The sequence below is a fragment of the Diaporthe batatas genome, assembly GCF_019321695.1.
Source record: "Diaporthe batatas strain CRI 302-4 chromosome Unknown Contig00020, whole genome shotgun sequence".
NCBI classification, from domain to species: domain Eukaryota; kingdom Fungi; phylum Ascomycota; class Sordariomycetes; order Diaporthales; family Diaporthaceae; genus Diaporthe; species Diaporthe batatas.
The window spans coordinates 521,970-534,465 of record NW_025408567.1 but is presented as its reverse complement, the minus strand read 5'-3'; the positions used below and the strand labels follow the sequence as shown (position 1 = coordinate 534,465).

Genomic DNA, 12,496 nt, shown 5'->3' with positions numbered 1-12,496 from the left:
CAGCCAGGCCCCGGTCGGACCACACTCTATCTTGCAGATCGATCGGGTACATGTTTTTCAGTGCGCAATAGGGGCAAATAGCCCACCAGTTTGTATGTACTCGGGCTGAACTACGAGCCCCTTTGGACCCCTCTCCCACGCCGACGGCCCAAGCGCCCGGCATGGACTCTACCTAGGTACAAGTCGCGGAAGTTCTGCTGCTCCACCTGGGGCTGTGCTCTTCGTCCCAAATATATGGATTTTTCCTTGTATGCATAAAACCTGAAAGCTCAGATGAAAACTTCAGACGACGACTGTGGGACCCGCGAGGGAGCATCTTGCGTCACGACCGGGAGAGGTCACTTGGATCATACAGGCACCGATGGCATTTTGCATGGACCCTCCCTGGCAAACACATATTGATTCCACCCAGACAAACGCCATGTCGTGGGTGGGTGAGGGAAACATCGGAGATGAAGGTCAGAAGAGGGGTTGTTTAGAGATGCTGTCGAAGTCGTGGTGATCTTGACGACGAAGATTTGGTATAAGAAGGCAGCATGTTTCGCTACTTACTGATATGTTTGGAAGACACCAAGTTCGTCTTCAGGTTCACATCAGCATTTTGTGCTTTCCATTCTTTTTCTCTTCAGGCCAGTTGATCTTGCTGACTATCCATTCTCTAGGTGTCTTGACACCTCACATTCACTCATTCTTCATTGCAACCATTCTTTCGATCCCTGGACAGGATTCACTCAGCATCTTCAACAACTCCGCAAGATTCCACACGCACATTGAAAATGATGTACCGCAACGCCGTGGCGGTGCTCTTCGCACAGGGCGCCCTGGGAGGTCTTCTGCACAGGCAGAATGTTGCTCCTGCACCGTCGATGGCGCCAATCCCTATAAACGGGTCTGTCGTCAACCCCCCTCCCAATGGCACGGCTGGTGGGCGATTCACCACAGAGGTTGTCTACACGACCAACATCTATACGGTGACGTCCTGTGCGTCTGATGTGACGGACTGCCCTGGCCGGACCACCAGCGAGGTGTCTCCCGTCTCGGTCAACACCGTATATGTCACTGCGTCCGGATCGGGTCTTCCGCCGCCGGTCCCTACTGCAAATGCTACCGGGGTTGCACCGTCTCTGCCACCTCCTCCACCCTCGCTGTCTGCTTCTGATTTCGTTCTCAGCTCCAACTCTCCCGTCACCGGCGCTGAGGCATCTGGCTCAGGAATCCCCCCAACCCCCCCGGTGGCCTCTGGCCCGCCTACGGGACTCCCTCCTCTGCCCACCGTCAACGCCACAGGCGGCGGGGCACAAGCTCCGGCAGCATCTTCCTCGTCTGCTTCTCTTTCCGGAAGCGCGTCCTCTTCAAACTCGCCCGTCACTGGCTCGGCAGCTCCATCCTCATCAGGCCTCCCCCTGCCACCTCCTCCCCCCGCCAACGGCACGGGACTTCCACCAGCACCTGCTACGAACGGCTCGGCTACAAGACTGCCGCCTCTGCCTCCTTTGACCAGTGGGTTCCCTGCAGCAGGCGGCGCCGCAGCCCCGACTGGTGCTCTCAGCAGCAACCTGCCTGTGGCCAGCGGCCCAGTAGGACCTTTTGCCAACACCTCTGTACCGGTATCCCAGACCACACTGACTGTCGAGGCGACGACCGTCCGCACTGTCATCTCCTGCGCCCCGACTGTGACCAGCTGCCCTGGTGCGTCTGAGAGCAGTGCCATCTCGGCTCTGCCCCCCGGGGCCGTCCAGACTATTGTCGTCACCGATACCATTGCTCAGTACACCACCATCTGCCCTGTTACGGCTGCTTCCTCGCTGTCTTCATCCATCGCATCCAGCTTCTCCTCTGCCATCACGACTGTGACTGGTAAGTTGCTCTCTCCCGCCACATCACTTCGCTGCCTTCATATATGCTAACACTTTGGTCCTAGTACCGGGCGGATCTGAGTCGGTCTTCATTCCCACCCCATCTGCTTCCTCAAGCAGCACTGTCGTCAACGTCCCAACTGTTGTCACCGTCACTGTGGACGGTTCCGCATCCCTGTCATCCTCCAGTATCCAGGTCACCACCGCGGTTCCTCCGCCCAACAACGGCGGAGTGCCTGGCAACGGCGGTGGCGAATCCGAGTCTACTTCCACCCTGGTGACTGTCATCTCCGTGCCTACCACAATCCAGACTACCATCAGCGGTGTCCCTACCACAATTTCTTCGACCATTCCAGTGACCAGCGCACTCGCCATCGGAGGTGGATCCGGTTCAACTGGCGGTGGCTCAAGCAACAACGGCGGCGGCTCCCAGAACGGCGGCGGCTCCCAGAATGGCGGCGGCTTCCAGAACGGCGGCGGCCAGAACGGTGGAGGCTCAAGCAACAACGGCGGCGGCTCTCAGAACAACGGAGGCTCGGGCGGCAACGGTGGCAATGGAGGCAACGGAGGCGGCAATGGAAACGGTGGTAACGGAGGAAATGGAGGAAATGGAGGAAATGGAGGCGGTGTCGTCCCCTCAGCCTCTTCCACCGTGCAGACCGTGATCCCCTCGGTCAGCGTCGTGACTATCACTGTGTCAGGAGGCGCGGAGTCCACCTCGTCCTCTACTGCCCTGCTCACAAGCACCGTGGTCATCCCCGTCAGCAACGAAGCGTCCGCGACATCTGAGGTCAGCCCGGAGCAGCCTTCTGAGACTGTCCAGACGGTGCTGCCCACGCAGAGCGTCGTCACTGTCACTGTCAACGGCAGCCAGACGCTCTCCACTTCAAGTGGTCAGCTCACCAGCACAGTCGTCGTCCCGGCGACTACCACTGTCCCACGGGTTACTCAGACCGTCTTCGTGACCGCCACTGGTGGTGGCGGTGGCGCCGGAGGACAGTGCTCTGCGGTCACAGTCACACAGACCCAGACTGTCTGCGCCGTTGATGGCGTGTGCCCTACTGGTGCTTCCAAGCTGTAGGGCCACTCCATGAGTCTCATCATTGAGACATTGATGCTGTACACGAGCGCAGGTGATCTTGTTTTCCTGTGATGAATTGGTGTTTGGGATTTACATTCTGATTTCGGAACATTTTGATTTCGGAACATTCTGATTTCGGGACATTCGGACTTCGGTACATTCTGATTTCGGAAAAAGATCATGTGCTTTGATTCAAATAGCCCCGGAGGCTTCTCCATTGCTTTTTTGACACTGAAAAATCGGAAATCCAGAACAGACAAAAAGGGAAGGGGTTTTCTTTCGGACGGGTTGGGTGTTTGCATGGTTTCGCGCTTGGTTTTGGCTTTGCCTTTCATGATGTATAGATTGATGATTTTCTCTTCTCTCGAAGGTGAACAGAAATTCACATTTGACCTTGTTCCGTTCAAACGTCGTCAAGCTTCCTGCCCATTTTCTTCTTGATGACCAGAGCTGTGAAAATGAGAACAACTATACTGTATTCAGGGTTGCCATTTTGCTAAGCTGGCCGAGAAGAAGCAGTCCGTATTTAGACCCAAGTAAGCGTGCCAAGTAAGGTGCTCTCCTCGGAGCAGTTCGGAAATCGCGCCCGTAGGATCTCCCGGAGATAAATGTGGTTTCGCTTCTATTCCGTATACGTCCGAGGACAGACATGGCGCCTTCATACGGGTCTGCACATAAAATCAACTTCCTCCCATACCTTGTTCGGAAAAGCTTCGGATGGCGCTATTGACGATCCCGGAGCTTCCCACGCTCAGCGTCTGTCACCTTGACGATCGGGCACAGCAAGTTCTGGATGATCTCCGGCGATGCAGTAACCCCCCTTCCATCTGTCTTGTCATCTATGGCTGGGGGAGGTGAGATGTTCCATTCCGGGAGCACTCGGGTACCTGCCAAAGACACCTCGATGACTGCTCCACCAGGGATGTCGGGCGACTCAACAACCTCATTTATTGCTTCTGCCACCGTCTCTGCTGTCAAAGCATTCTTTTCCGTAAGTCCATACCGAGCGCCTGCCCCTGGGGTTCCTTCTGTCCATAGAGGTGTGTTCACATTACTGTTCGGATGGCAGTTAGTGCGGCTCGACCACAAACTTGGATCTATGAGATAGACAGTTATACCCTGGACAAATACAGGCTACCTTGACGCCCTGGTGCTGCTCAGCATCCCCCATGCTCCGGGTGAAGCCCAAAATTGCATGCTTGCTTGCCACGTAGAGGGGCGAGGGATAATTCTTGATATACCCAGATACAGAGGACATCAAGACAATGACCCCCTGCTTTTCTCTTCCAAGGAGAGCGCGCAAGGCCAGACGAGTGAGCTTGATCTGTGGATTCATGGAATTAGCAGAATCACCGAGTACGAGCTGTGGCATTGTACTGGAACTGCTAATATGGCGACTGACCGGATGATTCACATTGATGTCAACCAAAGCATAGCCATTGGCGTCCAAAGGCTCTGGGTCATCCCAGAAATTGGAGTACGGCTATGAAATTTTAGCACCAGTATCTTAATACCCCTTTGTATCTGTACTACTCTTTACCAGCCAAGTAGTGGACGGATTTACGAACCGGCTCAAACACCCCGGCGGATGCGAGATAGATATCGGGAACATCCCCTAGCTTGGCCAATGACATATCAATAATCTCTTGAAGATCCCCCCATTTCGTCACATCGCACTGCTGGAATATGAGGTTCTCATCTGACTGTACGGCCTTCTGAGCCGCAGGTGTCAGCCTGAGGTCGGCGAGGATGACGTTTTTGGCGCCTTTCTGCCTTGCGAGAAGACCGTAAGCCAGCCCAATGCCTGGCAGAAACGTCAGAATGAGCCAGTCAAGAACGCCGAAGGGTATGAGGCGGGGGAAGCATTTTAGGCAGCTCAACCCATCGATCCCGCATTGGGCTTACCTGAGCCGCCACCGGTCACCGCAACAATACGGTCTCTCACCGGGATGTGAAGAGACATGGCAGCCAGAAGGACAACTCCAGTGATGAGGCGTAGGATGTTCTGGTGGGTCAATTGCCTTATAAGTTCCCGCAATGTGCAATGTACACGATGTTTAAAATTCTCTACCCTGTTTTCGGTTATGTTCAGAAGTGCGTCCTTCAGAGAATACGCAAGGCGGGGTCAGATGAGATGGTCAATGGTCAGTGCAGGCTCGGACAACTGTCCGGGGACGATTGGCTACAAAACATCCGATCCACGGCTCCCATTATCACGCATCATTATGGCTCACCCCGGCGAGTGCGACACTGAGCCCGGATAAGGATTGGGGTTGGCTTCTGCAAAGCATACCACAGGTCAAGGTCAACGGTACTTTCAGCAACACACAAGTCGTATTGGCAGCCACTGCACGAGGGCTGTGAAGGAGGATCCTTCACTTAACTTAATGTCTCACTCCCGAGTCTTGCACATTTGTTGATTTCGCTGAGTGGTGGGTTCGTTCTTAATCTGTATAAATCCCGAAGGCGTATGGTCCCTTCACCCAGGGGTAAAAGCTCAAAGACCCAGCGTTTGTTTTTCTTTTTCTTTTTCTTAACATTAAGAGAGAAAAACCAGACAGTGTAAGATGGCGGTCTTCGTAAATAGGTTACAGATGCCTAATTCAAGTGAAAAGCGCTGATGGAAAAAGGATTTAAGCGCATGTCAAAATCCAATTTGCAACTCTGTCACCTTAATGGTAACTTTGATGGTCTTTTTCCTGCTCATATGCCGAGACTCGGAGTTGTAGTTTTCCTTCTCAGTACAGGGTCAACAATGGCAACGGCCACCTCTGAACCAAACCCTCAAGCCTGCGTCCGTCGCCCATCACTATCTGTCACGATCCTCAGCACGGCCCAAGTCGCGCCGACTTGGGAATCAGAGCAATCAAGCATCCCCCGGAACATGCCTCTGTGCTTAAAGTCCTTGCAACAAACCCAGTGTGCTCTGAACTTGAACGAGACTGTTTGTCGAGCCTCGGTGTTGTATTGTCAGATGGCAACACTGCCGGTAGCCCTTCCGTGCCTGAGGCTGGTTTGATGCCACTGTTTGCCAGAAACTGCCCCGTCTCTTCTCTCGCCCTTGCTTTGTTTGAATCTCAATATTGTGTCATCTTACTTTCGCATTCTCTGTCCAGTTGTCCGCCCTGGTTGTTTCCGTGCTCTGTCCCCCCAGGCCTCGAGTCCCGTATCTGTCACCTTCCGCGACTATCCCTCTTATCAACTCTTCCAAAATGAGTGTTTCACATGGGACAATTGATGGTGCGCGTGCGACACAAATTTCTGAAATCTGCAGGATCCGAAAGAAGACGAGCGCTCAGACGGAGGGGTCCTTGAATACCATAGACTACTAGTAATCTCCATTCGCTGCCTCAGCCTTGCACTCGATGACTTCCAAGGGCTTGTCCCAGATGGAGAATTCAAGCGCTTCCTCCTTGGTCAGCTGGGAGGGGTAGACGATCTCAATAGCCGCTACATCTCCCGATTGTGCAGGCAGGCGGGCAAAGATCGGCTGCCCCGTCACACAGCTGACGGTTTCCCATTTTTTCATCTCCTTAAGTGTCATGGTGGTCCGAAGCAGAACTGCGAGGGCGTGGTCGTCTTGCTTGGACAGCAGGAATTGTGCTGGGTCGGTACTGCCGTTGCAGGGGACGCCGGAGGCGAGGAGGATTGCTTTCCAAGTGTGGCACCACGTAGCATGATACTTATCTTGCCCCAGGAAATGCGACTCGGGCATGGTGAAGTTGAACCATTCCACGGGGGGGGAGTTTGACCTGGACACAGACACCACGGGAGGATTGTCTGATAGGCAGGCATCTGGCCATTTTTTCGGTTGCCATTGTGGAGATGGACAACTGTAGAAATGATTTCAAAAATGATTTCGTTGAGGCCGGGGTCTTGTCAGGATTGATGAGAATCGAAACTCTTGCATCAGCTTCAGATCGCATCTAGTGGGGTAAACGGTCATTATATTTGAGAATATATTTCTTTCCTGCCAAGGCCAACGAAGTCTGTTACGAAATGCCTGGGTAGTAAACAACAAAAGAGATTCAGGCTGGAACCGAGGCATTGTCCCCTGGAACATACTACTAAGAGCTTGGAGTTGGACCCAGAGACGTCCAAGACAAGGCTGATGCAAGAGTTGGTTGACTGTCAAAAGCGACGATATTTTGGCTCCACAACGAAATTTCTAGAACGGTCTGATAATACTCAGGTGCCTCCAGATGTAGGTAGTCTGCTCGTTGATATTAGGCCTGGCCCTTACCCTGTTAACAGAGAACAATGCATTGTTCTATCAGCGAGCGCTCGAATCACAGCCTCCACTTCGCTCCTAGGCGCGGGCCGGCGGTCTCGTGTGGTTTCCCAAGTTGCCCCGAAGAGTGTCTTTGTAGATGGTGATCCGCCGAGTGAATCGACATATTTATGATGCTCAAAGATGATATTTTGTTCTCGCAAATCTTGACATGAACTACTCAGCGCTCTTGAAGACGCTATGGAGCCCGGCGTGCCGCAGTCGTGGCCGGCAGCTCTCAACAGCTGCACCCACAACCTGTTGCAGAGAATAATTTTGGGTCTGGTAATTGTACAAAAGCTATTCCACGACCAAGCAAAAGTCTTTGTGAGTCAATCTTGACGATCAGAAGTTTACTAGAACATAGGATGGTGTTTTACAACTGCCGTTTGGACTGCACCAAAATGAGTCTCAAGTTGTTTGGGGCAGTACAGAGACCAACTCAGTTGAATTTATGTTTGCTGAATTGCTCAAACTTGGTTGCAGACTCGCAGTAGCAGAACTGTGCAGTATTAGTGAGGATTGGGTCGATTTAATCTTGCGTGTATTCTAATCTTGACACTGGAATAATCTTACTTTCAATGCCTGTCACTGCTCGTGGATTCCAAACGCACAGATTACATTTATATTTGCGTTGCTGTAGACCAGCATTTTTAAGCGGCCGTCGATGCGACCATCCACAGTTGTCGTGATTGTGTTTCGTTACCTTGCAGAAGGGATACGCGTCGTTGACGAGTCCTTGAGACATGAGTCCGACGACCTCCGGGTGGGGAAATTGGTGGGTTATGCCGCAGGAAAGGGTTGCAGGCGATGAAGAGATTAGACTCGGCCTTCTCGAATAAACCAACTTGAAATCCTTTCAAATATTGCAGTGTCTTATCCCAAGAAGTCTCGTGTTGCTGGCGTCTTGACGGCAGAGTGAACGCCGGCGCTGAAGCTCTCCCTGACACGACAGGCTCACCACTCGGGCACCAGCTGACCTGAGCATCCACATTTTGACACCTCTCATGTTCATGCTTCATGATTTATCAAAAACCGTTGTCACTTTCTCATTTACCAGTCATTCCAATATACCTAGGGTAACTTTGTTTTGACAGACCTCGAGGTGATTCGCGAAATCGACTGACAGTTGCGCTCATGCAGAATTCCGGACTGCCCCCACATGTCGTGGAATGATGGGCCTCACAAGTGCCGACGTGGGGGCGGGGACATGAGCATCGGAGCCTACACCGATTTTAATAAGAGACCAACATGAACAGACAACTGCGAGCAGCGTCCAAAATCACCTACAGCCTCCACGTCGCCGCGGTCAACATCGTCACCACGTTCACATGGCGAGGAAATCAAGAGAAGATCCATGAGGTGTAAAGCCAACTGCTCTAGTTTCCATTGAAGCTGTTGAACAACACAGCATGATTCTATCACGGCTCACCCAGGCCGATCTGTCGAGTCAAGGTCGGGCTCTGCAGCAGTTGATGGCTGCGGCCTCTTCCTCTTGCTAAATCCTCACCTGTCACTCTCTCAACAGGTCAATCCACCAGCGCGACTCATCTCCCGCACATGATGTACTCTAAACAAGACAAAGTTCCTCCCTTTCCTGTTGACGGAGGCGATATCCGATCGCGTCACGATACAGTCACTTGCAAGCCGGCCTTGAGAAGCAAGACGGCGCAGTCCTTAGCAGGCGGACCGCAGAAGACCAAACGAAAACAAAACACCGCCCAACCTGTGTATTTTCAGACCCAACCTGCGGCCGTGTAAATCCAGACTCATTCCGCCCAAGGAGAGAAGAAACAAAAGCAACACTAAGCACAGTCACAACGCCGTCGACTTACATAAGGGATCATCATAGACGTCTCTATAAAGAAAGAAAGAAAGAAAGAAAGGAGACGAAGAAAGGGGGACCGGAGTTCACCACCAGCACCCCCGAAGCAAACCTCACGACTGCAGCGACCCAACAGTCCTGTTCAGCTCGCACTTGAGCCACGTGCCCAGCGCTGAGTAGATATCGTTTACCTCGCCACCGGGCGCAGCACCGCAAGCGGCGGCCGCGGCGGCGGGCTCCCCGGGGCGGCCGCCCTGCATGCAGAGGAGGTCGATGAGGTGACCGGCCTTCCTGAGCTCGCTGAGGAGCAGCTGGGTCCGGAGGGCCTCCTGGGCCGCCTCGTCGTCGACGCTGAACGCGCCCACGGAGAACTGCATCGGCGTGACGACGAAGCCCTTGTGCTGCTGCGCCTGCGCCTGCGCCGCGACGGGGCTCGCCGCGGGAGTGGCGGACGTGGCCGCCGGCGAGGACGACGCGCTCAACGGCGGTGTGGGCTGGTTGTGGTGGTGGTGGTGGTGGACATCATGAGGAGAAGTATGGTGCCCGGTAGCACCACTTCCAACACCGCCACGACCAATACCGCCACTGCTGCAACCGTCCAGCGGCGGGAAGCTGTCCCACGTCGCGGTGGTGGTTGTGGCGGCGGGCTTGGCGCAGCCGGCGGCGAGCTGGTACCACATGAGGATCTTGGACGTGATGCTCGCGTACAGCATGGCGAGGTGCGGGGACCGCGAGCAGGGGCAGGCGAGCAGCTGGCGCATGTTGTCGACGGCCTGCTTGTTCCGGTTGAGCACCTTGTCCATGGTCTGCGTGAGGTGGTGCTGCTCGGCCCCGTCCTGCCGCACGCTGAGGCTGTCCAGCGTGGCGTAGGCCAGCTTCTGGCAGTGGTGCGAGTCCGCCTGCAGCAGGCTCGTGCTGCTGCTGCTGCTGCTGCTGCTGGCCGCCGCCGCGGGGGTGGTCACCCCCTCGGACGGCGCGAAGGGCTCGAGCGACGCGCTGGAGAAGGAGGTGGGCAGGCGGTGTGCTGTGATGTGGGCGCCCGAGTCAGCGTCGCTGGCGGGCTGGCTCTCCGGGGTGTGCATCAGGTCGTCGTGCTGGATCCATTCCGAGAAGGTCGAGTAGTCTGGCGCCGAGAAGGTCAGGTCCAGAGGATCCACGGTTCCGTGGTGCCGTGGGCCTGCTCGGAGTATCGCATTGTGGCCATGCGGCGCGTCCGAAAACGAGAAGGGGTCGTTGAAGCTGTCCATGCTGTCTGGGGAGGGCATGAACATGTCGTGGCCGCCATGGCTGGTGAAGGCCATGAGGCTGTCCTCGAGCCCGAAGCTGGGCGACGTGGCTGACCGGGGCTCGTACTTGACCGCCCTTGCTGTGCCACCGGACAAGGAACGATAATCTGGGAAGCATTGGAGGCTGCTCTGGTGTGTGTTCTGGGCCACTGCTTTCGACGCCGGATTCTCGGAAATTCCTGTCTCAGCCGGCGCCTTCTTTCTCGGGGCCTTGCCGAATTTCCTCGACAGTCCGTACACGCAGGTGATGCCGCCAGCCGCACAGCGGCCACATCGAGGTTGTGTCTTGTCGCAGCGCACCTTGGCCGCCCCACAGGCATCACACGACGACCGAAGCTTGGGTGGACGTCGATTTGCTCCCCTCGCGTTGGTCGACGGGGCGGAAACAGCAGAGGGTGTATTTGAGGTGGTCATGGTCGCCGGAGACGGCGTGGCCGAGGGTGTTGACGGAACATTGGGTGAGTTCATCATGTGAACGACTGAAGGAAAGTCACCGGGGAGGGAAGGTCTGGACCGCAGTCTTCTTTCGGTGGTGAGCAGCGACCTCACGAAGATGTGGATGGCAGTCAAGTAATAAGCCGGAGCCGGGAATATTCAAAGGGAAAAATAAATGAATCTGAGGGCCTGGGGTCACCGAGGGTGAAGGCTGGCCGATATACTTGTATCTGGCCAGGGCAGGACATGCATGGAGAGAGAGTCTGACAAGGCTCCGACTCGGAACGCCCTCATGGCAGCATCGATAGGACTTTCTTCTACAGACCCTGACAAGGAACAACGGCGGCCACTGGCAGCAGATCGTTGCTCAAATGGCTTGCGTACAAAAAGGCTGACATGGCCCACGCCGACCCATCAGCACCTGCCACCCACGTTTGCTGGCCACTGATGCTTGAGCTGTCACCAAGGGCAGGACTAAGGCACGCCGCCATGAACGAAACCCCGGCCAGAGTTTAAAGGTTCCTGGCACTGGGGTGTCATGGGTGGGGGGATATGGGTGGGAAGGAGGAGGCGCGGCCAGAGAGGTTGGAATCTGGCGAAGAAGAAAGATACGTACCTCAGGGTCTTTTGGTCTTTTTTGCCCGCTGGGTCTGACGGTAGATCACTGGGGTGTGTCAGATCTGATGGCATGGGGGTTGAGACGAACTAGGCACTCCCTCCCCCAGCCAGTGGCTCTCCGAGAGCAGGCATAGGCGGCCGGTCCCGCATATGGCTTGCAGTGTGGATGGGAAGCTTGCCAGTCAAGAACAACACAGCTTGGAGAGGGCTTGAGCCGTTTGTTCGAGCGAGAGACAACCTTGGAAGCCACCGAAAGGGCGGGCGTCATAGGCCCTCGACATGGAAGAATACCAACCTCTGCTCGACACCTGTCCCCTTGTCTCGGCCACTCCATTCAAGGTTTCCCTCGCCATGAGGTGCTCGAGTCTCGTCTTGTTGCTCCGGCTGCTTCGTTGGAGCCTTCCAAAGTTTCCGGATATCATGTGGGGTCGACCTCGGGAGCTGCCACGGACAAAATACCGGTATGAATTCTCACCAGGAGGAAGAGGTCTGTCCTAGCAAACGTAGTCGAAGCAGAGAATATCGCCGGGCGTCAGTAAGTGGGTCACTGCTCAGCAACCAGCCGGGCGCCGGCATCCATGGATCTCAGTCTTGATTCTTACTATCCGGGGACGGAGCCGAGCCGCAGCTTGCGTCTACAACCTCCACACCAGGCACTTGTCCCCTCTGGGCCAAGCAGCGCGGTCTTGCAGCCAGCCAGCCCGGCGCCCTACCCCGGTTTGCGCGGACAACGTGCTGTCAGGGGGCAAATTTGGCATGGCCTGGCAGGCGAAGGAGCCCCACCACGTGTGTCCAAATCCTCCCGTTGAGAACAGGGCCGTAAAGTAAAAAAAGGGCACCACACACACTCACTCACTCAAAAGCCCTTGCCGGTACAGGCATGGGTACGCGTAAATCTCAGGTGGCCTCGTAGGCAAGCTTTTGGGAAGATTTGAATCTCATCCCGAGCGGTGCTGATGGTAATGATGCGGGATAGGAGCATAAGCGTCACGAATAAGCCGGACGGGGCCTTACAGGTAGGTCACCGACCGTGGGATGGTTGTGTGCTAGCGCTCACTACCAAGCCCAAGAGAGTAAGCTTATGTTTGTTAGGATTCGGATGGGGGTAAGGGACACACGATGCAG

At 55.1% G+C, this 12,496-nt stretch overlaps 3 protein-coding genes across 3 annotated transcripts; 1 reads left to right on the top strand and 2 right to left on the bottom strand.

The window, feature by feature from the left end:
• Positions 1-776: 776 nt before the first annotated feature.
• On the top strand, positions 777-2,937 carry KVR01_012566 (uncharacterized protein; the record flags this gene model as incomplete). Its single annotated transcript, XM_044785966.1, has 2 exons — positions 777-1,857; positions 1,922-2,937. 2 exons carry the CDS (start codon positions 777-779, stop codon positions 2,935-2,937), a joined length of 2,097 nt encoding a protein of 698 aa, XP_044638377.1.
• A 544-nt stretch (positions 2,938-3,481) lies between these two features.
• KVR01_012650 (uncharacterized protein) lies at positions 3,482-4,440 on the bottom strand. Its single transcript, XM_044789745.1, has 3 exons — positions 4,340-4,440; positions 4,056-4,261; positions 3,482-3,991 (listed from the first exon to the last, which is right to left on the bottom strand). Exons 2-3 carry the CDS (start codon positions 4,193-4,195, stop codon positions 3,661-3,663), a joined length of 471 nt encoding a protein of 156 aa, XP_044638461.1. The 5' UTR covers positions 4,196-4,261; positions 4,340-4,440; the 3' UTR covers positions 3,482-3,660.
• A 4,084-nt stretch (positions 4,441-8,524) lies between these two features.
• Positions 8,525-11,295, bottom strand: KVR01_012685 (uncharacterized protein). Its single transcript, XM_044790023.1, has one exon. It carries the CDS (start codon positions 10,787-10,789, stop codon positions 9,146-9,148), a length of 1,644 nt encoding a protein of 547 aa, XP_044638496.1. The 5' UTR covers positions 10,790-11,295; the 3' UTR covers positions 8,525-9,145.
• Between the last annotated feature and the right edge of the window lie 1,201 nt (positions 11,296-12,496).

Coding starts and splice junctions, on each gene's coding strand:
- KVR01_012650 (XM_044789745.1), bottom strand. CDS start 4,195: ATGTCCTCTGTATCTGGGTATATCAAGAATTATCCCTCGCCCCTCTAC. Junction 3,992..4,055: donor GTAGCCTGTATTTGTCCAGG/GTATAACTGTCT, acceptor CCATCCGAACAG/TAATGTGAACACACCTCTAT.
- KVR01_012685 (XM_044790023.1), bottom strand. CDS start 10,789: ATGATGAACTCACCCAATGTTCCGTCAACACCCTCGGCCACGCCGTCT.